Here is a 24,088-nt window from a genome sequence, read left to right as displayed (position 1 = left end):
ATCGGGCTCCCTGCATGGGGCCTGCTTCTCCCTCTGCCTGTGTCTCTGCCTCTCTCTCTGTCTTTCATGAATAAATAAATAAAATCTTTTTTAAAAATCACTTGGAGGGCTTGTTAAACTATAGCTTTTATGATTCAATTAGGATTGACACTTTGCAGTCCTAACAACATTCCAGGTGTTGCTAAACCTCATCCTGTTCTACAAATAGGAAGTTACAGTCTTTTTCAGGGGTTATCTTTTGCTCTTTTTTTGAGTATTTCCCATAGTGCCTGGGTGTCCATAAATGGCACTGCTTACTGCTTACTACTTCTGCAGCCTGGTGGAAAGGGGACGAGGATACCCCTTGAGCTAAGTTCTGCCATCCATGGTCCCTAACAGCCCCGTGGAGATGCCATTCTGACCAAGTCATCCATGCCACCTGGCCTCTGCCCAGCTCGGGACAGCCAAGCACCTGCTGCCACTGCTAATAATGGAACCACAGATCCACCACTTGGTAGAACCAGTAACCTGTTAATGTCACTGGTGTCAGTTTCTTGGCTTAAATCCTAGAAGTCCTGAAGGAATAAAACTCTAGCTTACTGACTTCTATAGGCCTTAATGTAGGCATCCATAGGTTTCCCTAGACATTAGTGCAATAGGAAGGAACATGCTCCAACTCTACTAAACCCAGTCAGAACTATCCCACTGCAAAGCTGCCCCACTTTCTGAGTGGTGAGCTCACTCAGTTCACACACACACACACACACTACTCTAGAGTCACTTCTATCCACCTCCACCTGAACTCACCCTCACTGCACACAATATACACCATTTAAGGAGCGGCCCTGTAGGGCACTGAGTCTGAGTCACTGGCTCCAAATCCATGTTCCCTCATAGAGATTTTCCTCTTGAGAAACTGACCATCCTTTCCTGAAGTCCAACTTCACCTGGGCCTTCCCCACCCATCAGTCATGTCTTTGTAGCCTTAAATCTCAGGGGTGTCAGAGTTCCTGGTCCCTCTGTTTTGGGAGATGGGGGTTCATTTCCAAATAATTTGGGGTTGCAGAAAGATACAAGAGATTCCACCGCAATTCACTAATGACAGCAAACAAGCTCCCAAAGCAAATAGGTGCACTGGAGGAAAGGCATTGTCAAACTCCTTTCTGCAAGGACATGAAGTCCACCTAGGCCAGTAAAGCATCAGCATTTACATGGTACAGATGTTAAAGAAATGATAGCTATTACTATTATTGCCTGTTTCTGCCCTAGAAACTCATCTTTTTCCCCAACTCAGTTTCCCCTCCAGCTTTTCCTGCCCAACCCTAATCTCCACTCTCCTTTCTTCACACCCAGATGGTGCCCCTCCAGCATCTCTCTCCCCAAATTCACGTTGTCCTGCCCTTCCCTTAAACAAGAAACAACCAGTCCCTATTTGTAACCATCCAAACTCCTCTTCCTAGCCTTCAAATCCTGCTCCCTTATCTCTCCAACCTTAGCATGTATTCCCCCAAATCCATCCAAACACATATCAAATGCCTTCAGGCACTTGGAACTATAAAGATGAACTAGATGTTGCTGTTCTCAATGAGCTCACAGTATATAGAAAGAAGCAAATGTGCATAAGCTGATTCCTAAACCACGTGAGAAGGTCTAGGCTGCTGGAACCCAGTCAGTAGGTTGATCGAGGGTGGAGAAAGGGCATTTGAGGCAGAAGAAAGTAGATGTGCAAAAGCATGCAGGCCTGAGTAGAGCACATTCACGTCACTCCAGGTCATTCCACATGATGGAGCAAAGAAGTGGAGAAAAATGGACTGGTAATTTGGGGGGATAAAGAAGTGGGCAGGAGTAAGATTTTGCATATTAAGAGATATCCACAAAAGCTTAGAATCGATCCTAAGGTTAATGGGCAATAGTTGAAGGATTTTCAGTAGGGAAGTAAATTTTAATCTTAGTATAGAGGTTTGAAATTGTTCTGATTCATAGATAAGTCCAAATTCAGGGACTTGTTTAAAATGTATTTTAAAGATCTTACATTACAGAGAGATTGGTATTTGTGAACATAGAGAGCATATATCAGAGTCTGTCCTATATAAAACAATAATTAGGCAGTTCATCAGGGAATGCAAAACTAAAGCTGCCATCTTTTGTCCCCACGTGTGTGCACCTAATCTCAGCTGGTCTGCCGGAGACCCCCTGAGCGCCAACTCTATTCCCCCCATAGTCCCATTCCCGCTCCAAGATGAAAGAAATTACCATGAACCAGGAGAAACTTGCCAAACCGCAAGTGCGCATTGGTGGAAAAGGACCTGCCCGCTGAAAGAAGAAGGTGTTTCATGGAACAGCTACGGCAGATGATAAAAAACTTCAGTTCTCCTTAAAGAAGTTAGGGGTAAGCAATATCTCTGGTATTGAAGAAGTGAATAGGTTCACAAACCAAGGAACAACGATCCACTTTAATAACCCTAAAGATCAGGTATCGCTAGCAGTGAACATTTTCACGATTACAGGCCATGCTGAGACAAAGCAGCTGACAGAAATGCTACCCAGTATCTTAAACCAGTTGGTGCAGACAATCTAACTAGTTTAAGAAGACTGGCTGAAGCTCTGCCCAAACAATCTGTGGATGGAAAAACACCACTTGCCACTGGAGAGGATGATGATGATGATGAAGTTCCAGATCTTGTGGAGAATTTTGATGAAGCTTCCAAGAATGAAGCAAACCGAATTGAGTCAACTTCTGAAGAAGATAAAACTTGAAGAAGTTACTGGGAGCTGCTATTTTATAGTCTGACTGCTTTTTAAAATTTTGTTCATGGATCTGATAAAGTCTAGATCTCTAATATTTTTAAGCCCAAGCCCCTTGGACACTGCAGCTCTTTTCAGTTTTTGCTAATACACAATTCATTCTTTGCAGCTAATTAAGCTGAAGAAGTCTGGGAATAAACTTTGAAACAAGGTTAACAAAGTTCTTTGCCTAGGAAAAATAAAATAAAATAATTACTGATATAATCTCTCCTCATTTTGCATAATACTGTGTATCTGTAAAGAATCAGTACTCATTCATTCATTCATCACAGGGACAGGCAAGCTTGAAGAAGCAAGACAGCTTCTCGTTATTGTAGGACAATACAAGTGACCTCTGCCTCCTCTCATGAGATGGATTATATTACCTATTTGAATTATATGCATTGAAAAAAATTGAGTAGATTAATAAATAAGCACAGTATAAAATTCAACCACCAAAATCAGTGAAAAGTATGCTTCTTCCCATGTCCTCTAGCAGGTTCCCTGCCCCTTTGACCTTCCCCAGAGGCAACTACTCTTATAAACTTTTCCAAACACCATTCTATAATATACAAAGGGTAACATTTTATAATGCTCTTTTACATGTTTATATACATTAATACAAAGCACATTGTTGTTCTATGAGAAGCATAGAAGCATGAGAGCATAGAACTTCATTGTATGGCTGTAATACTTTAAATTTAACCATTATCATATTTATAGGTAGGTTAAATCCTAGCCACGTACATACATCAGTTTTGCTCATGTATGAGTAGAAGTACAGGATAAACTTCTAGATGTAGATTTGCTGGATCATAGTATAGAGAACATCTTTTTTTATTTTTATTTATTTTTTTAAAGATTTTATTTATTTATTCATGACAGTCACACACAGAGAGAGAGAGGCAGAGACACAGGCAGAGGGAGAAGCAGGCTCCATGCAGGGAGCCCGATGTGGGACTCAATCCCGGGTCTCCAGGATCACGCCCTGGGCCAAAGGCAGGCGCCAAACCGCTGCGACACGTCTTTTTTTTATATATACTAGTTTGTATAACAAAAGTAACATAGATATAATAAAACAAAATTCGAAACAGTACCAAAAAGTACAGTGAGAAGTCTCCTTTTGAGTTCAGACATACAGCTCTACTTTCCTCAGTTAATCACTTTTTTTTTTTTTTTAAGATTTTATATACTGATTCATGAGAGACACACAGAGAGAGGCAGAGACACAGACAGAGGGAGAAGCAGGCTCTACGCAGGGAGCCCGATGTGGGACTCAATTCCAATACTCCAGGATCATGCCCTGGGCCAAAGGCAGTTCAACCGCTGAGCCACCCAGGCATCCCAGTTAATCACTTTTAATAGATTCTCCAGAAGTTATTCCATGTATAGGCGTGTGTGTGCTGTTTAGATTATACTTGGATTTTATTTTTTGTTTTTTAAATTTTATTTATTTGCAGTAATCTCTACACCCAGTGTAGGGCTTGAACTCACAACCCCAAGATCAAAAGTCACATGCTTTTCTGACTGAGTCAGTCTGGTGCTCCTCTACTTGCATTTTAAAAGAGAAATTCTGTGGCTGTTTGAAAGGAAGATAAGAGAGGGCAAAGTGAGGGATCCCTGGGTGGCACAGCGGCTTGGCGCCTGCCTTTGGCCCAGGGCGCGATCCTGGAGACCTGGGATCGAATCCCATGTCGGGCTCCCGGTGCATGGAGCCTGCTTCTCCCTCTGCCTATGTCTCTGCCTCTCTCTCTCTCTCTCTCTCTCTGACTATCATAAATAAATAAAAGTTTTAAAAAAATTAAAAAAAAAAAAGAGAGGGCAAAGTGGAGAGGCAGCAAAACCAATGAAGAAGCATTGCAGCAATCCGGGAAATGAGCAACAAGTGATAAAGGCCTAAACTAAGCAGAAATATTTAGGTTCCTAAGTATCTGGATGTGGGAGGTGAGTAAAAGACAGGAGTCCTCGTTCACTCCCAGATTTCTGACCTTGGTGACTGGGTGGATAGTGGGTGGTACCATCCACTAAGACAAAGATGTCGGGAAGAGGAGAAGTGGGAGATGAGGTGATAATTTCATTTTGGTATGTTGAATTTAAAGTGACTCTGAAACATCCAACTGAAAATTACTGTAGGCAGCTGGACAGAGATCTGGGTCAGAGATACAGATCTGAGTCACCGCATAAAAATAATTCATAGTTGAAACCAGGGAAACAGATGGATAGTTGAGAGAGAGAATGCAGAACAAGAAAAGATGAGAGCTGAGGACTGAATCCTGGAGAACATCAATGATTAAGTGAGGGGTAGAGAGGGAGACTAGAGAAAAGGTAGCCAGAGAATTTGTAAGGAAACTAAGATAGAATTTTGTCCATGGGAGGGAGAGTTTAAAGAAAGAAAAAATAGGGGCACCTGGGTGGCTCAGTCCCTTAAGTATCCAACTCTTGGTTTCAGCTCAGGTCATGGTCTCAGGGTTGTGAGATTCAGCTCCACACTGAGTCTGGCACCTGCTTGGGATTCTCTCTCCCTCTTCCTCTTCCCCTCCCCTGCTTGCATGTGTGCATGCTTTCTCTCTCTCTCTTTCTGAAAGAAAGGAAGAAAGAAAGACAGAAAGAAAGAAAGAAAGAAAGAAAGAAAGAAAGAAAGAAAGAAAGAAAAAAAGAAAGAAAGAAAGAGGAAAAAATGGTGAATGAGTGTCAAATGATTAGCATAATGATTCGGAGTTGGACAGATGTGGGTGTGAAGCCTTTCTTTGCCACTCACTCGCAATGACCCCTTGCACTCACCACTAGAACTTTATAAGTGTTTGTTAAAAAAAAAAGTTAATAATATTACTTATCTAACAGTAATGGATAATAATAGTAATTTAAGTTATTTTGAGGATCCAATTGGATAATGTATATAAAAAATGGTTAGCATAGTGCCTGGCATATAATAAACTATCAATATAAGCTTCTTACAAAAAAGAAGAAAAATAAGCACTGAAAAGGAGCCATTTAATTTAAAACCTGACCCAACTGCCGTAATTTCAGAGAATTATATGAGGATATAAATCTAAATAAAATACATCGAAGAGTGTATGTGAGATGAGGAGAAAGTAGCTTCAGAACTTGGCAGTAAAGATGAGAAATTAGGTGTGCCAGAAAACAGAAGGAACTGCACATGAGACTTTCTCACCATCCAATTATTTATTTATTTATTTTTAGATAGAAGGAGGAATCTTGTATGTTGCTAAGCTTTGGGGAACTATAGAGAGACACGTTTAAAAAACGAGACACTGAACATCATCACTATTTCAGCCTTTCTGAGACACAACTTTCCACATTTTTTTTTTTTAAGATTTTATTTACTTATTCATGAGAGACACACAGAGAGAGCACGAGAGAGGCAGAGACACAGGCAGAGGGAGAAGCAGGCTCCATGCAGGGAGCCCGATGTGGGACTCGATCCTGGGCCTCCAGGATCAGGCCCCAGGCGGAAGGCAGGAACTAAACCGCTGAGCCACCCAGGGTTCTCATCTTTGCATATTTTCTATCTTTCTACAAACTCTCTACCTTTTTGTTCCTGTTCCAAAGACTTCAAGAAACCCTTACATGTCTAAACAATATTATTCAAATGCCTTCCCAGCATGCGAGGTCTTCCAGATTCTTGCTCTAATCTAGTATTAACAACGTCCTCTCTTTCTCTAACCTGGGGACTCGTCCAGATGAATTTCTCTCCTTACCCCTTCAGAGGGGCTCTTTATATAGCTTCTTTCCTTGTCTTCACTTACCTCTCACTTCTGGCCTACTTTCAGGCCACTCAAGTCTTACTCCCTCCAGAAAGCATTACCTGAAACATTGCACTTTTCAGTAGCCACCTCCTCCTTTCTAACCCTTTTAGAACTAATGTAGAGGTTGTAGACCAGGCCACAAAGTGATTTTTGTTGTTATTGTTTTATTTGAATTAGCTTCCAAATTTATGAATCAGAAATTTTCACATAAAACTCTGAATTTCCAGTTTCTCTTTAGAAATCAGAAGATGTAAAAAAAATAAATAAATAAAAAATAAATAAAAATCAGAAGATGTAGTGACAGTAAGTCTGCATCCTCTCCTGGCAAAAATGGGCTGGAGTTCAGTGGGAACAGCTGGCCCTTTTGCTAGGGCACACATTCTAAGTTTTATCCCTGCAGCCTATTCACTGTATTCATATATACATGTGCCTGGCTCATGTAAGTATTTGACCTTGTAACCCCAAGTCTAAACCATTGGCTGGACACTTGGTGGGCACTACCTGGCAGTTATTTATCTTTGCATTTCTCATGTCTTCCAGTAAACTTCCACATGGGAAGTTTCACACCTATAGGCCCATTTGGGATCCCCCCAAAGCCTGGCACAGCCTAAACATAGGAGTATAGTCAGTGTAAGGTAAATGAGGATGATGAAGATGAAAACTAGTCAGGCTTAAGTAACCATCTCCCAATAAAACCAATTACCTCATACCAAAATTAAGTATCCAGAAAAAAAATTCTATATGAAAAAATAAAACCACCTAAGAAAGCATTGGGAGTCAAGAGGTGAAGGTGGTCCCAGAAAGATTGACTTCAGTGATACCACTTCTGCTCTTGCAGCTACAGCAAGATATTGAATGTAGCCATTGTAGTTAGCAGGTGTTTGTGATTTCTGCTTAAGGCTTCTTGCTAGAAGCCTCTGTTGGTCCCTCTTATCTCACTCATGTCAGACAGCTGAGACCCAACGGTGGGAAGAAAAAGAGGAGGGATAATGGATATTGATGATGGACACTGGGTTGAAAACATGTAGGTATAGAAATGGCTTTCAAGAATACCCCTATTACCCACTGTGTGGACTCATCTGGCATTATGACTCAAAGTCGTAGTGCCAGAGGTCATATCTTGATGTAAGTGGCATGTAGATTATGGAGGAGAGGCAAGGTTTAAAATGTATGGAGCCAGAAGCTAGTCTGTGGAAAATTCAATCATCACACATATAAAATTGTAAGTGGAAGATTCAGTTATCACTAATCCTTGGTTTAGTAGCAAGCATTCAAGATAGGCTTCAGTGACCTCTGCCTCACATCATTCATACCCTGCTGAAACTTACTGCAAAACAGCCTTACAGTGGGATGGGAACTGTTAAAAAGAATAAAGTAGGCCTCTAAGCACTGATGACCATTGGAAGATATTCAGGAAATATTGTACAGTGGGGGGCGGGGGGGTGGGGCAGGAAGCCAACCGCAAAGCAATAGGAATGGTATGGATAACTTTAGCTTGTTCCTATCTTTAAAATACTGTATTTCATCCATCCTAAAACATATACTCTTTCAACGTCTAACATCTCCGATCCATGGTGTGTCAGAGTTTAATTGGTGGAGGGTTTTTGTTTCAGTTCTAATAAAATAAGATGCTTCTCATTACCTTCGATTGGATGAAATATGATATAACTACATGCAGTATACCAATCAGAATAGAGCTGCAGCTTGTAAAGCCCTGGGCTGAAGAACCCTTCAACCGTTTGGCTGGCTTTTTCTGCTACACTGAAAAACCCTAGACATCGTGGCGCAGAGGGAGACAGGTCACCAGGAACCTGCCTGTTGGGCCTGGTTGACGTGGCAATCGCGGAGCATTGTCATGTAAGGTGGGGATTGTGGCTAGGATTCTAATGTTGTGCCTCCTCACTTTTCCAAAGTGAGACAGAAGAGCCCAAGTCTCAGGACCTGCTCCGACCCGCACGGGCTGAGGCCCCCACACCAAGCTGGTAGTTGGCAGAACGAGCCTGGGAGGGAATAAAAGGTGCCTGGAGGCCCACCCGCTTTACTATCAATCTAAAAAACTTAGACCACTTATACGTATTACTTGTATAATCAGAGGAAAAAGTGAATACATTGAAATTGTAAAGTGCAGGATAATGTCAATAAGGAAGTGGCCGGGGTGACCCCTGGTTTTCCCTTTTCCTGCTCCAACCCTCATGAGCATGGTAAGGGGCATGAATTATTTTTTCCAAGACAAAAACTTGTCTTCCCCAGGCCCGATCTCCCCTCCTCCAATCAAAAGAGGGGCAAGTAGCTCATTTCTAAATGGAAATCATACACGGTTCGGGCAATTCATTCATGGACCAAATTCTCTGGTAGGAAACACACGAGGGCCTACTGTCCGGTAGACAGCCGTCCCCGCGGCTCTATCGCTCAGTACTTCACTTGACTGAAAAACTTTATTTATTTATTTATTTTTTTTGGCTGAGAAACTTTAAAAACGATTTTTGGCCAATGATGGTTCCAAGAGACCCGTGTCTCTAAGAGCGCGTTCCTCGCAAACGAAGACACCCCCCTCCCGCGTCCCAGCGCCTCCCCTCACGCGTGACCCCGTGACCCCGGGGAGCCATCTTAAGCCTCGCCTCGTAGGGAAAACTACAACTCCCAGAATCCTCTCGCTTTGCGTCGTGCTGGCACTTGTCCTGGCCGGGTCTTAGAGCGGAGCCTGTAGCCAGGCGCCATCTTTGACGCTGGCAGTTTTGCGTTTGTGCTGGTGTTGCTGCTGTGAGGACGGCGGGCGGCAGCGGCTAAGAGAGAAGAAAGACGTGGCAGCAAGCGGGAGCCGGGGCGGTGTCGGCGGTTCGGTAAAGTTTCTGTTCTCTGGTAACTAGACCCGTTTTTTGATTCCCGGTGGCTCGGGGCAGGGGAGGTGGGGGAGAGGGCGAGGGGAGTGGCCGCGGCCTCCCCTCGCCCCTGGGTTGCGGCCTAGTCCGGGAAGTCAGAGCGGGTCCTTGGGCCCCGCCGTAGCGATCCCCTCCCCTCCCCTCCCCTCCCCCACCTCCCGCGCCGCCGCCGCCCTCGCCTGGGCGAGCTGGGAGCCCCGGGCTCCCGCTCCCAGCTCCGTCCACCCCCACCCCCACCCCCACCCCGCGCCCCACCCCCACGGCGCCTGCTCCTTCCCCGACCACCTCCCTCCCCTCCCCTCCCCCCCCACTTCCGGTGTGCGCGAAACCGTCGGAGCCGGAGCAGCCCCTGCAAGCCCGCCCGCCGCCCGCCCCCGAGGGAGAACTGACCCCGGGTCGCTTTCTTCGCGACCAGTTTCCCTAGTTGAGCAGGACCCCCACCGCCTAAGTCAGACTGAGTGCCCGGAGCTGAATTTACCTCGTCTCGTTCCTCTCCAGGGTCCCACTACTTGGGAGACTCCCTCACACTGCACCGACCTTAATCCGGTATCCTCCACCCCCTCCCTCCCCGCCTCAGTTAACTCCCGCCCCGGCCCTCCGCAGCGGAGCCAAGAACAACAGGGACACTTCGGTTCTCCTTGTAGGATTGATGAGGCCGTATTGAAGACCGCCCCCTAAACTCCCGTAGTCGGTGCGGATTCCTATGGGGAAGGCCCATGTGGTCGGCATCTTGCAGGCCTTGGTTCTGGACCTTGAGGAGGAGGCTGTGGAACTAGTGATAGCGATGCTTTTTAGGGTAAATGTATGTAGGTATTGGGAGAAGGGGAGGGATCAACCGGAAAGGAATGGAAGTGATTCAGAGCTCAAGTCTCAGTGTTCGCTGTTCATATACGAATTCAGCTTACGAGTAACTCGTTTATAGGCAGTAAAGCTTTTCCAGTCTAAAAATACCCGAAAGCTAAATTTGGATTAACTCTTGATACAAACAGTAAATTGAAAATGCAGCTTGTGACCTTTTAAATTTTTATTCTTCAAACACTTTTTTTTTTTTTAAGCCATCCACATTTTTTTAAATTGTGTTATTTTTATTTAGAGCTGAAAGGGCTCAACTCGCATTTGCTGTTAATGACCAGTATGTGGAGTCTGCTTTATAGTCCCAGAATTGACTTTTTGGGGTGTGTTGTCAAATCACAGTCCTAAATGACGAATGTTGAATGATGCACTATGTTTTTGTTTAAGTGAAATTTCCTGAAAATGATTTCAGAATTAAGGGAAATTGATGTTGCTACCATGACGCATCACAAAAATACATATTATAAAAGATGAAGGCATTTCAAGGAGATGCAGTTCTTGATGAAGCGGAAAGAACATGGGCCTGGGATTTGGAAGACCTGGCTTCTAGCTGCTTCTAACTCTATGACTTTGGGAAAGTGGGCCTCAAGTTCTTTTATTCTGTTAACATGAAGAGATTGGACTATTTGAAATCTGATTCGGAACTCAGACATTGGAAGGGATCATAAAGCCCTCTAAGAAAAGAGTTCGGGAATGTTCTCCCTTGCTGTCACTTTTCCTCCAAAAATAACCTGGCTTGGAAGTCATTGTTCCAAAGGGAATTTGATTCCCCACAGAAATTGGAGACAAGGTAATGCAATTAGAGAGGAACAGCTATATTCCTGCTTGAGTAATAAACCCACTAACAGATTCTGGTACGGATTTTGGAGACAAAGAGAATGAGTGTATGTACCTTAAGTGTACCAGTTTCCTCACTCTCTCCTGGTAGACGATGCAACACTTTTAGTGATGCTGGTATTCTGGGATGTGTTCCTATTGATGCTAATACAGATGAAGAAGATGTGGTAGAGGGAAAGATGGTGGCAGAAGTGGATAAAGAGGATAAAGAGGCAAAGTTGCCTGCTAAAAAGAAAAGAAAGAAGGGTTTACGGATTAAAGGGAAAAGGCGAAGAAAAAAACTGATCCTTGCAAAAAAGTTTAGTAAGGATTTGGGATCTGGGAGGCCTGTTGCAGATGCCCCTGCTTTATTGGCTTCCAGTGCCCATGAGCAGGATGAAGAAGGTCTCTTTGAGAGCAATATAGAAAAACAGATCTATCTCCCTAGTACCAGAGCCAAGACCTCCATTGTATGGCACTTCTTTCATGTTGACCCCCAGTATACCTGGCGGGCTATTTGCAACCTCTGTGAAAAAAGCGTTAGCAGGGGTAAACCAGGCAGCCATCTGGGAACATCTACTCTACAACGACATTTGCAGGCGAGGCATTCACCTCACTGGACCAGGGCCAACAAATTTGGAGTCACTAGTGGGGAGGAGGATTTTACTTTGGATGTGCCTTTATCTCCCTCTTCTGCTGGAAGCAATGGAAGCTTTGAATATATGTCTACTGATCCATTAGATGAAAACAGAATGGGTAAGAAGCGCGATAAATCGGTATCTGATGCCCTGAGGGCAGAAAGAGGGAGATTTCTCATCAAAAGTAACATTGTCAAGCATGCCTTAATCCCTGGAACAAGAGCCAAGACATCTGCAGTTTGGAATTTTTTTTATACTGATCCTCAGCACATCTCAAGAGCTGTGTGTAACATATGTAAAAGAAGTGTGAGCCGGGGTAGGCCAGGTTCTCACTTAGGAACTTCAACACTTCAACGACACCTGCAGGCCACACATCCCATCCATTGGGCTGTTGCCAACAAAGACAGTGGTGCGGTTGGAAATGGATTAGATGAGGCTGAGACTGAGAGAAATGATCTCTTAAGTGATCCTCTGCATGGAGAGAAGTCTACAGGCAGCCATGATTTAACAGCTGAGGACCTTAGTGACTCTGATTCAGATGAGCCTCCTGTGTTAGAGGTCGAAAATAGTAGAAGATCTGAGAGTCCTATTCCTGTTGCAGAACAAGACACTCTGACACATGCACAGGAGGGAGAAACAACATACTCTGAAAATTCAGTCTCAAGTCAAATAAGTCAGGCAATTATTCAAATGATTGTGGAGGATATGCATCCTTACAACTACTTCTCAACTCCAGCCTTTCAGAGGTTCATGCAGATTGTGGCCCCTGACTATAGATTACCATCTGAGACTTACTTTTTCACGAAGGCTGTTCCTCAATTATACGATTGGGTCAGGGAAAAAATTTTCCTAACTTTGGAGAATGTTCAAAGCCAAAAGATCCACCTGACCGTGGACATTTGGACACATGACCCATCCACTGACTATTTCATTGTGACTGTGCACTGGGTTTCTTTGGAAACTGCACCTTCTTCCAGTAATGGCAGGATCCCCAATTTTAGAAAGTGGGCAGTACTGTGTGTAACAGGGTTGGCCAAAGACTGTTTGATAACCAACATTTTACAAGAATTAAATGACCAGATTGGTCTGTGGCTTTCTCCTAATTTCCTCATTCCTAGCTTCATTGTTTCCGATAATTCCTCTAACGTGGTACATGCAATCAAAGATGGAGGCTTTACCCATGTGCCATGCTTCCTGCATTGTTTAAATATAGTCATTCAGGACTTTTTTTGTGAGCACAAAAGCATTGAGAATATGTTAGTAGCTGCTAGGAAAACCTGTCATCATTTCAGTCATTCGGTTAAGGCCCGTCAGATTCTGCAAGAGTTCCAAAATGATCATCAACTTCCATGGAAGAATTTGAAGCAGGATGAAACTGGCCATTGGATTTCTACCTTTTATATGTTAAAATGGCTCTTAGAGCATTGCTACTCAGTTCACCATAGTCTTGGTAGAGCGAGTGGAGTTGTGCTCACCTCCCTTCAGTGGACTCTTATGACTTACGTTTGTGATATTCTTAAACCATTCGAGGAGGCCACCCAGAAAGTGAGTGTCAAGACCACAGGATTGAATCAGGTGCTACCCCTAATCCATCATCTGCTCCTTTCTCTGCAGAAACTCAGAGAAGATTTTCAAATAAGAGGTATTACTCAAGCACTCAATCTGGTGGACAGTTTATCTCTGAAACTTGAAACTGATACCCTATTGAGTGCCATGCTCAAATCCAAGCCCTGTGTCTTAGCTGCTTTGTTAGATCCTTGTTTTAAAAACAGTTTGGAAGACTTTTTCCCTCAAGGTGCCGATTTAGAAACTTATAAGCAGATCCTTGCAGAAGAAGTTTGCAATTATATGGAATCTTCAGAGGTCTGCCATATTGCAACCTCAGATGCTGCTGGTCCCTCAGCCATCGTAGGAGCTGATTCATTTACCTCATCTATAAGAGAAGGCGCCTCCAGTTCAGGGTCTTTTGATAGTTCAGCTGCAGATAATGTTGCCGTTGGAAGCAAAAGCTTCATGTTTCCTTCTGCCATAGCAGTAGTGGATGAATACTTCAAAGAGAAGTATTCAGAGATCTCAGGAGGTGGTGACCCTTTGATTTACTGGCAGAGGAAGGTGAGCATATGGCCAGCTTTGACCCAAGTTGCCATTCAATATCTAAGCTGCCCCATGTGTAGTTGGCAGTCTGAATGTATCTTTACTGCAAATAGCCAGTTTCATCCAAAACAGATTATGAGCCTGGACTTTGACAACATAGAACAGCTGATGTTTTTGAAAATGAACTTGAAAAATGTTAACTATGATTATTCTACGTTGGTTCTGAGCTGGGATCCTGGGAATGAAGTTATTCAAAGCAACGAAAAAGAAATATTACAGTAATTTCTTTTTCATTTGAAATGGGCAACTTGTTGCTATGTTACTGTATTCTAATTGCTATAGTTATATATGGTTATACTAATTACTCATACACAAATCTGGGGAAACCTGAAAACACAAAACGTGAAAACGTGCTGAAAATTCCTCGGAGGTAATAATGCTGACAAAGTGAAGATTAAAAATTTTATAGTAACTCAGTGTAGCTGTCTCTTGAAATTTTGTTTATATCAATTAAGAGAGAAAAAATATTTTTTAACTTAAAAAATATAGTGCAGCATTGAAAGGCTTTAGGCTATTTCTGGCTGGTAGATTGAACATATAATTGGTTTTAAGTAAAAATTTCTCCCATCGTGGGAGGTTTGATTGCTCTGAAACCAATGAAATTGAGGTAAAAAAGCATCCTAAGCGGTATTTTTTCCCCTCTCTCCCATTTTTCTATTTCTTTAAAAACCCTGATCCATACTTAAAGCTTGGCAAAAACAAAACTCACAAAATTTGGTAATTTCTGATTGCCTCCTCATACTGGTCAGCTTTATCATTTCAACTTACTGAGTGTGATAGAGTTACCCTTTATATTTAGGATTGGATCTATGTAAAAAAAAAAAAATCAGGAAAAAATTACTTTTAGTGTTTGAATTGCCTTTTTTAACCTTCAGAAAATAGTGTAAAACCAAAATAAAGATTGTATGGGTACTTTTTATAAATTCATGAACAAATGATATAATAAAAAGTTTACAAGAATTGAAAAAGCTTGACTAGGAAGTGGAATAAAAGCCCCAGGAGCATACTTTTGACAGTGTCTATTTCCCAAAGAATGTTTCTCTAATTCTCTAATCTTAATTACATATCTTTACATATACATGCTGAATGATCCATAATACTGTATTTTTAACTATGAGTTGGTTTTTTGGCTTCTAATCTTAGCTAAACATAAGCAGTCAATATTTTCAGGTCTTAGGAATCATTGCCTCGCTGGTAAAATTAGAGAATTGATCTCAGTGATCTTTAAAGTCCCTTTCCACTCCTAAAGTATGTCTCTGTGGTTGAGTGGGAGGCCAGGAAATGATGACTTTTAGTAAAAGTCTATTACAGGTTTCAGACTGAATAACTAATGTAAGATCCCAATTTTTCCTTTTTTTCATTTTAGATTTGGGGATATTCCCTGCCCAAAAATTTCCTGGAAAATTGACTAGTATTAAGTGTGAGTAAAAGGTGTCCACTTTTTTTTAAGTTTTGATTTTAGTTTTGTCTTGGATAGTATTTGGCAAGATTTAGCCTAGAGATTATGTAGTATTTATTACATGAGAATCAAAATTGCTTTGTTACGGGGCTGGTTTCAAAATTTAGAACTCATTTCTATGTATCAAAATCGTTTTTTTTGTTTTTTGGGTTTTTTGTTTTTTGGGTTTTTTGTTTTTAATTCTTAAATGGTAAATGTACCATTGTGAAATGAAATTTCAACTCCAAAAGTTTACCCTTTTACTAACTGGAGTAAGTGAATAGTTATAAAGTCTTTAGTTGTAGCCATCACTTGTTTAAAAAAAAAAAAAAAAATGAAACCAGGCTGCATAAGCAAGCCTTTGCAAGGCCAATATTGAATGTCACACCAGTGACACTGGTGTTGCTATAAAAGAAGAAAAGTCTTCCCTTAGATAGAAGCTTTCTGTATTTTGACAGTGCCAGTTCAGGATGGCTATAATGCTGCTCTGCCTTCTACAGCTTGCTGCACCACTCTGTAGTTACTCAATAACTATACGTTTCTATCTTTTTTGGTTAAACACTCCCTGAAGATGATAAAGATGATAATGATGTACATACATCCGTATTATACACATTGATTCATGTGTAAGGATTTCTCTTCATGTTTATTCTGTGGGCTGGGCAGAATTTAGTGTAACGTTGATACACATCATGATACTTTGATATAAGAGTAAGTTCACTATTTTCATAATGAGCCCAAATCTGAAGGCTTTTGTAGTATATTTTAAAAGGGAAAACTTACCCAAATGTTTTATTTCTACACGTTTGTGTATATGTGTGTGTGTGTGTATAAGCCAGTTAGTATATATGTATATGTATATTATATACATAAAACACTTTATATTTTTTCATACAAGTATGCTTTTATTATACAGATAATAAAGATGGGGGAAGGTTTCTGTTTTTTTCTTAATAGGTGAAGAAATCTTGAAGACCAGAAATTGGATCTTATTGAATTTTGGTGTTCTTTTTCTTTTTTCTTTTTCTTCTTCTTCTTTCTTTTTAAATTATATTGTTCGGCTATGGAAGATGGATTTTTTTTTTCCAATATCCTTTGACTCTGAAGTTCATCTTTAAATGAACTCTCTTTTTTGTTTTTATTTTTGTTTTTGTTTTTGAGGAGATAACTAAGCCTAGCTTGTCTCCAGTCTGACAAAGGTTATTCGAACGGACTTAATCTCCCAGTAGTTGGGAGATGTTTTAAAAACACGTCCTGTGTTTGAATTGTGGCTGAGAGGTTTCCTTGGCAATGTGAGGAGGAAAATTCTTTCTGCCCCATTATTATTAATTCATGGATTGAGTGTTGATTCGACCTACAGGCGTAATAGATTGGAACTCAGTGAAGACACAGAGGTTCCTGTTGAGAGCAACCAGCTAATGTAAGTGTGGAAATGGTTTTTTTTTCCTCATATAAAGAGTGAATATTTTTATAATTTAAGGCATAATTTTCCTGGATCAGTAAGAAATTAAAAAACTATTGTCAAGATATTTTTTTCTTGTAATCACTTACAAGCTTTTGGTTTGGGGATGGAAACATTTCTTTCCCTTCCCCTTTTTTTTGATAGTACATGCACTTTATAAAAAAGGTAAAAACAGTGTGCCAAGGTAGAATCTCCCTGTAATGATTCCATTTCCTCTTAAAGAAGTGTTATCCATAGTTTATCATGACATAGTTCCACATCCATGCACATAGCTGTGCCTTATCTGTTTTTTTTTAATGACAAGGCATTATTACTTTATATGGAAGTACTATAGTTTAATATCTCTCTCATTAATAGACATTTGAGTTTTTGCCCTTAAAAATAGCCCACATCCAATAACAGCCCTTTGTGAGCAATTTCCCTAGAACCAATTCTAAGATGTAAACTTGTAGGATTATTACAGTTCTCTAAAGAAGTTGTATTAGTTTATTGAGTAATTAATGATGTCTTTTGATTTGTAAAAGTTCTTAACATTATTTTTAGTAAAAATACTAATCTTTGGTCATGTTGCTGATTGATCTTCTGCTGTGTTTCTCATTTTATGTAGTCAAATCTATCAATTTTATCATGATTTTCAACATAGTATCATGCTAGGAAATTTTTTTTTTCCAACCAGAGCTTATTTAAAAAAAAAAACAACAAAACACTTTTTTCCAGTATTTGGATGGTTATGTATTTTATATCAAAAATGTGATCTAGAACTACCCTCTGATCCAGGAGTCAACTACTGGTATTTACCCAAAGAACACAAAAATACTAATTGAAACAGATACATGTACCCTGATGTTCATTGCAGCATTATCTACAATAGCCAAATTATGGAAACAGCTCAGGTGTCCATCAATTGATGAATAGATAAAGAAGACGTGGTATATATGCAATTAGCTATAAGAAAGAATGAAATCTTGCCATTGCAATGACATGGGTGGAGCTAGAGAATAAAATGCTAAGTGAAATGAGTCAGAGAAAGATACATGATTTCATTCATGTGGAATTTAAGGAACAAAGGGGAAAAATGAGAGAGAGAAGCAAACCAAGAAACAGGCTCTTAACCATAGAGAAGCTTATTATAGTTACAAAAGGGGAGGCAAGTGGAGTGATGGGGATTAAGGAGTGCGCTTGTGTTGTATGAAAGTGTTGAATCACTACCGTATACCTGAAACTTAATATTACACTGTTAGTTAACTAACTGGAATTTAAATAAAAAATTAAAAAGCAAACGTAATCTAGGGATTGAAGTTATATGACATTGCCTTTCCTTCCCATAAGCATGGTCAGTAAAGTTGTCGAACTGCTTTTTGCTGAGCTCAGTTATGAATTCAGAATCTTCTTAGTATAGTACTTTAGTTAGTGAGCTGAAGCTTCTTTGCCATCTTTGCTTTTATTCTCCTAGAACCGTTATGTATGAGGTACAGGGTTTTTTTTTTTGTTTTTTGTTTTTTTTTTTTCCAAATGGGAGGCCAGTTTTTTCTGTTGTTAATTTCAAATGCTTTTTTCACAAATTGCATTTATTCATGGACTTGCTTAAATCCTGTTATTTTACACTCATTTGTTTGAGAATATTATACTTAAATGGTATATTTCACAGATCCTGTCTATTAGAATTTTTCTTTCTTAGCTATTCTTTTTAAGATTTATTTATTTGTTCATGAGAGAAAGAGACCGAGAGAGAGTGAGAGAGAGGCAGAGGGAGAAGCAGGCTCCTTGCAGGGAGCCTGATGTGGGACTCGATCCTGGCTCCTGGGATCACACCGTGAGCCAAAGGCAGGCACCCAACCGCTGAGCCACCCAGGCATCCCGTTCTTAGCTAGATGATTTTACAGTCCATCAGGTTCCAATAATAAACTGTTTTCATTTGATGTATATATTATTTGGAGAAATAAACTGCTTTAAGTCTCTATTCCATTCTGTCTCCATTATCCAGGTCTTTTGTACCTTAGTAGCTTCAGAGTTTTTCAGTTTTTAACTTAATGTAGGTTTTGTATACTTCTTCATTTTCTTCCTATATATTTTATGCCTTTATTATGAATGAGACTTTGTTACCAAGCTAACACATAGGAAATTTACCAATTTTTTAAAAATCCCTTATTAAATACTTTTTAGTTGATTTCTAGATTTGCAAGCATATAATCTCTGCAGGTATTAAATTTTTTGCCTCCTTTCTCCTCTTAATACCGTTCCTAATAGCATGTGCTAAACTCTGCAACAGTGTTCACAGATGGTGGAGACAATAAGTGCTCAGTTTTTGTTTGCCTGGAATGAGGGTCACCTCCAGTGTTTTACTATATTGCTTCTGCTGATAGTTTCTGATAATTGAGGGCATGTATGCTAAAGAGGTTCCTTATAATTTACTAAGTTTTTATCAGGAGTAGATGTTGCCTTTTACCTATTTTAAAGCCATTTTAACTTCAAAAATACCATTTTAAATCCTTTTTTTTTAAAAAAAAGTTTTCTCTTTTGAAATTTTAAGATAGCAGAGTTTTTGTTTTTTGCACCTCTTTACTCATTACGTTTATTAATGTAATGAGTTTGTTTTTTTTTTTTTTTTTAATGTTAAACCACTTGGTCCTGGAATAAATGTTTTTTGATCATGTGATCTTGTTTTTTTAGTATACTGTGGTTCAATTAACTTTATTTTGGATTTATCAGCTGTATCATAAATAAGATCTCCAAAGCAGTTTTAAAACTTTTTCAAAAAGCAGTGAAATAGTGAAAGTGAATTTCTTTTTCTCAACTTAGAATACTTCAATGTATTTCAAGAATACATGGAGTACATAGATAGTATACTTGTTGAGACTTTATGTCTAAAACTTCTTCCAAGTCCTGAAATCTTGAAATGTAGTTTTTTTTTTTTTTTTTTTTTTTAAGATTTATTCATGAGAGACACAGATAGGTAGAGACATAGGCAGAGGGAGAAACAGGCACCAATGCTGGACTCGATCCCAGACCATGCCCTGAGCTGGAGGTTGACATTCAACCACTGAGCTACCCAGGCGTCCCTGAAATGTAGTTTGAAAGGCAAAATCTAAGGTCATAATCTTCCCTTTAAATTCTGGTGCATAGCATTTTGTCTTTTGGCATTTAGAGATTCAAATGATAAGTCTGATATCAAGTCCGACTTTCTTTCCTTTGTTACCAGTCTACTTTTTCCTAGAAATCTCTGTGATTCTATCTTTACCCATTGGAATTTGAAATTTTCAGCATATCTCTGATATAGTAGAGATGTCCACGTTTTGTTTTGTTTTGTTTTGTTTTGTTTTAAGCAATCTGTACACCCAACATGGGACTTGAACTCACATCTCAAGAGTTGCAACTGAGTCCACCAAAGGAGCCAGCCAGTGCCCCAGTAAAGATATCTTTAAAGAAATTTTCTGCCTGGCATTTGATGAACCTCCTTTAATTTAAAGACTCAAGTTTAGTCGGTTTAGGTAAAATTTGTTGTATTTTATTATTATCTCTACCAATTTCATTCCTTCCTTTTAGATTTTCCATTGTATAGAAATTGAATTTCCTGGAATTATTTTCATGTTCTGTACCTTTTCTCTTGTATTGACATCTTTCTGCATTCTGGGAAATATCCTGACAATATCTTACAAGTCAGTTTTTGTGTTTTTCATCAGTTTATTCTGGTATCTGTAAATTGTATTGAAATCTCTTTTGGGTGGCTCAGTTAAGCAACTGACTTTTTTTTTTTTTAATTGGAGTTCGATTTGCCAACACATAGTATAACACCCAGTGCTCATCCCATCAAGTGCCCCCCTCAGTGCCCATCACCCAGTCACCCCATCCCCCTGCCCACCTCCCCTTCCACTACCCCTTGTTCATTTCCCAGAGTTAGGAATCTCATGTTCTGTCACCCTCTCTGATATTTCTCATTTGTTTTCTCTCCTTTTCTCTTTAATAAATCCCTTTCACTATTTTTTATATTCCCCAAATGAATGAAATACAATGTTTGTCCTTCTCTGATTGACTTACTTTACTCAGCATAATACCCTCCAGTTCTATCCACATCAAAGCAAATAGTGGGTATTCATCATTTCTAATGGCTGAGTAATATTCCATTGTATATGTAGACCACATCTTTATCCATTTATCTTTCGATAGACACTGAGGCTCCTTCCACAGTTTGGCTATTGTGGACTTTGCTACTATACACATTGGGGGTGCAGGTGTCTCGGCTTTTCACTGCATCTGTATCTTAGAGGTAAAAATCCCCAGTAGTAAGCAACTGACTCATGATTTCAGCTCAGGTCATGATCTCCAGGTCCTAGGATCCAGCCCTACATTGGACTCACTGCTCAGCAGGACATCTGCTTCTCTCCCTCTTCTCCCTCTGCCCTCCTGTGCACACATGTGGGTGAGGGTGTTCTTTCCCTTTCTCTCTCTCAAATAAATCTTAAAATCTTAAAAAAAAATTTGGGAGAAGAGGTGAGAAATTCAAGTTTTCCTATTTTTTGAACTTTGTTTTGTTTCCGCTCTTTTTCATAGCAGTATATTCACTTATATCAAGCTATGTCCTTTTGAGGTGGAAAGGGACAGAGGAAAAGGAAGAGAGAGGATCTTTAAGCAGGCTTACACCCAACCTGGTACCCAACACCAGGCTTGATCTCAAATCCCTGAGATCCTGACCTCAGCTGAAATCAAGAGTATATAGACATTTAGGGCAGCCTGGGTGGCTCAGCGGTTTAGCACTGCCTTTGGCCCAGGGCCTGATCCTAGAGATCCGGGATCGAGTCCCACGTCGGGCTCCCTGCATGGAGCCTGTTTATCCCTCTGCCTGTGTCTCTGCCTCTCTCCTCTCTGTGCTTCTCATGCATAAATAAATAAATAATCTTAAAAAAAAAAAAAAAACTATATAGACATTTAACCGGCTGAGCCACCCAGATGCCTCTTCATACCTCTCATCCTGTATCCTTTAAAGCCCAACTGAGAGGGACGCCTGGGTGGCTCAGCAGTTAACGCCTGCCTTCGAACCCAGGGCATGATCCTGGGGTCCTGAGATCGAGTCCCACGTTGGGCTCCCTTCATGGAGCCTATTCTCCCTCTGTCTCCGCTTTTCTCTGTGTATCTCTCATAAATAAATAAATGAATAAATCTTTAAAAAAAAATGAAGGTCAACTGAGAACATGACCATTTTATTTATTTATTTTTAAAGATTTTATTTATTTATTCATGAGAGAGACAGAGAGGCAGAGACATAGGCAGAGAGAGAAGCAGGCTCCATGAAGGGAGCCTGATGTGGGACCTGATCCCGGGACCCCAGGACTACGCCCTGGGCCAAAGGCAGATGCTTAACCGCTGAGCCATCCAGAGATCCCAGAACCTGACAATTTTAAAAGAATTTCTCCTTTTTTGTATATTAATTCAAGGATGGGATGGGAGAGGGTCAGTCACTCATCTTGGTTTCCTGCTTTCACTGTTGAAAAGTATTCAGGTTTCCTCAGCATCATTGACTACTTTTGTTTCCCCTTTTAAAATTTAAGAAATAATGGGGGCACCTGGGTGACTCAGTTAAGTGGCTGCCTTTGGCTCAGGTCTTGGGGCCCTGGGATTGAGCCCGTGTTGGGCTCCCTGCTCGGCTGCCAGAATGTTTCTCCCTCTGCCCCTCCCCTGCCACTTGTAGACTGGTGCGAGCATGCTCTCTCAAATAAAATCCTTTTTTAAAAAATATTTAGGGGGGCACCTGCTTGGCTCAGTGGTTGAGTGTCTACTTTTGGCTCAGGTCATGATTCTGGGGTCTGGGATCGAGTCCCGTACCGGGCTCCCTGCAAGGAGTCTGCTTCTCCCTCTGCCTGTGTCTGTCTCTTTGTGTGTCTCTCATGAATAAATAAAATCTTTTAAAAATTAAAATTAAAAAAATAAATTAGGGACGCCTAGCTGGCTCAGTGGTTGAGGGTCTGCATTCAGCTCAGGGTGCGATCCTGGGGTCCGGGAACGAGTCCCACATCGGGTTCCCTGCTAGGAGTCTGCTTCTCCCGCTGCCTGTGCTTCTGCCTCTTTGTGTGTCTCATGAATAAATCTTTTTTTTAAGATTTGTTTTTATTTTTTAAGATTTTATTTATTCATGAGAGACAGAGAGAAAGAGGCAGAGACACAGGCAGAGGGAGAAGCAGGCTCCATGCAGGGAGTCTGACATGGGACTCCATCCCGGGTCTCCAGGATCATGCCCTGGGCTGAAGGCGGTGCTAAACCGCTGAGCCACCCGGGCTGCCTTCATGAATAAATCTAAAAAACAAAAAAAAAAAAAAAAAAAAAGAAAGGAAGGAAGGAAGAAAGAAAGAAAAGAAAGAAAAGAAAGGAAAGAAGAAAAGAAAGGAAAGAAAGAAAGGAAAGGAAAGAAAGATGTACCAGTATTCATCTTGGTTTTGAGTCTTTGCAAACTTGTAGTAGTAGTGATTACTGCCTTTTTTTTTTTTTTTTTTTAATGTCTAGGGAGAAGTATTTTTGGCCATTTTCTTGAACAGCAGTTACATTCTTTTTTTCCCCCTAGATAAAGATACAAAAGTTCAGTGTGGGGACGCCTGGGTGGCTCAGCAGTTGAGTGTGTCTACCTTCAGCTCAGGGCGTGATCCCAGAGGTCCAGAATTGAGTCTCACATTGGGCTTCCTGCATGGAGCCTGCTTCTCCCTCTGCCTGTGTCTCTGCCTCTCTCTCTCTCTCTCTCTCTCATGAATAAATAAATAAAATCTTAAAAAAAAAAAAAAAGTTCAGTGTGTAAAACAGATCAATGAAGTAACTGTTCTGTTGAGATGTAAGCAAAACTGTGTCTTTGGGAATTTTGTTACCTCCCAGGGAATTTTGCAAAGCCTACTTTTTTTAATGCAAAACAACAACAATAAAGAAAACCCTAACATATAACTCATGCCGTTTTTTATATTTCATAGGGTAGTACCATTGTTGGATTAGTAGGTTGGGAGTTCCTGAAACCAGCAACAGTTTCATATTAGCTCTTTGGGAGGTTGTTTTCGGGAATGAAATTGACCCCTAACCCCCCCCCCCTTTTTTTTTTTAAACCGCTGAGCCACCAGGCTGCCCTTTTTTTCGTTTCTAAAAGATTTTTCTGTGTGAAACTTTTTCATTCTCCTCTTTTTTTTAAGCTTTTATTCATTCATTCATTCATTCATTCATTCATTCATGAGATAGAGAAGCAGAGACATAGGTAGAGGGAGAAGCAGGCTCCTCACAGGGAGCCTGATGTGGGACTCTATCCCCAGACCTGGGGCATGCCCTGAACCGAAGGCAGATGCTCAACCACTGAG

The 24,088-nt window shown here is 40.7% G+C and overlaps 3 protein-coding genes, 1 long non-coding RNA gene and 1 pseudogene across 4 annotated transcripts in view; 4 read left to right on the top strand and 1 right to left on the bottom strand.

The window, feature by feature from the left end:
• Window positions 1-2,218: 2,218 nt before the first annotated feature.
• Window positions 2,219-2,936, top strand: LOC140626803 (transcription factor BTF3 pseudogene; annotated as a pseudogene).
• A 6,010-nt stretch (window positions 2,937-8,946) lies between these two features.
• On the bottom strand, window positions 8,947-9,962 carry LOC140626951 (uncharacterized). Its single transcript, XR_012025911.1, has 2 exons — window positions 9,888-9,962; window positions 8,947-9,313 (listed from the first exon to the last, which is right to left on the bottom strand). It is a non-coding gene; the product is annotated as an uncharacterized lncRNA (long non-coding RNA).
• Window positions 9,263-24,088, top strand: part of ZC3H11A (zinc finger CCCH-type containing 11A) — a 45,429-nt gene continuing 30,603 nt past the window's right edge. The window contains exon 1 of the mRNA XM_072814849.1: window positions 9,263-9,389. The gene's annotated coding sequence lies outside the window, so the exon portion shown is untranslated. The remainder of the gene's footprint in view (window positions 9,390-24,088) is intronic.
• On the top strand, window positions 11,058-16,727 carry ZBED6 (zinc finger BED-type containing 6). Its single transcript, XM_072814848.1, has 2 exons — window positions 11,058-15,300; window positions 16,265-16,727. Exon 1 carries the CDS (start codon window positions 11,140-11,142, stop codon window positions 14,089-14,091), a length of 2,952 nt encoding a protein of 983 aa, XP_072670949.1. The 5' UTR covers window positions 11,058-11,139; the 3' UTR covers window positions 14,092-15,300; window positions 16,265-16,727.
• LOC140626950 (uncharacterized) lies at window positions 15,778-16,727 on the top strand. The gene has a single exon (XM_072814851.1). It carries the CDS (start codon window positions 15,778-15,780, stop codon window positions 15,874-15,876), a length of 99 nt encoding a protein of 32 aa, XP_072670952.1. The 3' UTR covers window positions 15,877-16,727.

The sequence above is a fragment of the Canis lupus genome, chromosome 38 (genome assembly GCF_048164855.1).
Source record: "Canis lupus baileyi chromosome 38, mCanLup2.hap1, whole genome shotgun sequence".
In the NCBI taxonomy this organism is placed as follows: Eukaryota; Metazoa; Chordata; class Mammalia; order Carnivora; family Canidae; genus Canis; species Canis lupus.
Note: the sequence above shows the minus strand (reverse complement) of the source record. Positions and strands in the feature narration are given on the sequence as shown.

Coding starts and splice junctions, on each gene's coding strand:
- ZBED6 (XM_072814848.1), top strand. CDS start 11,140: ATGAGTGTATGTACCTTAAGTGTACCAGTTTCCTCACTCTCTCCTGGT.
- LOC140626950 (XM_072814851.1), top strand. CDS start 15,778: ATGGCTATAATGCTGCTCTGCCTTCTACAGCTTGCTGCACCACTCTGT.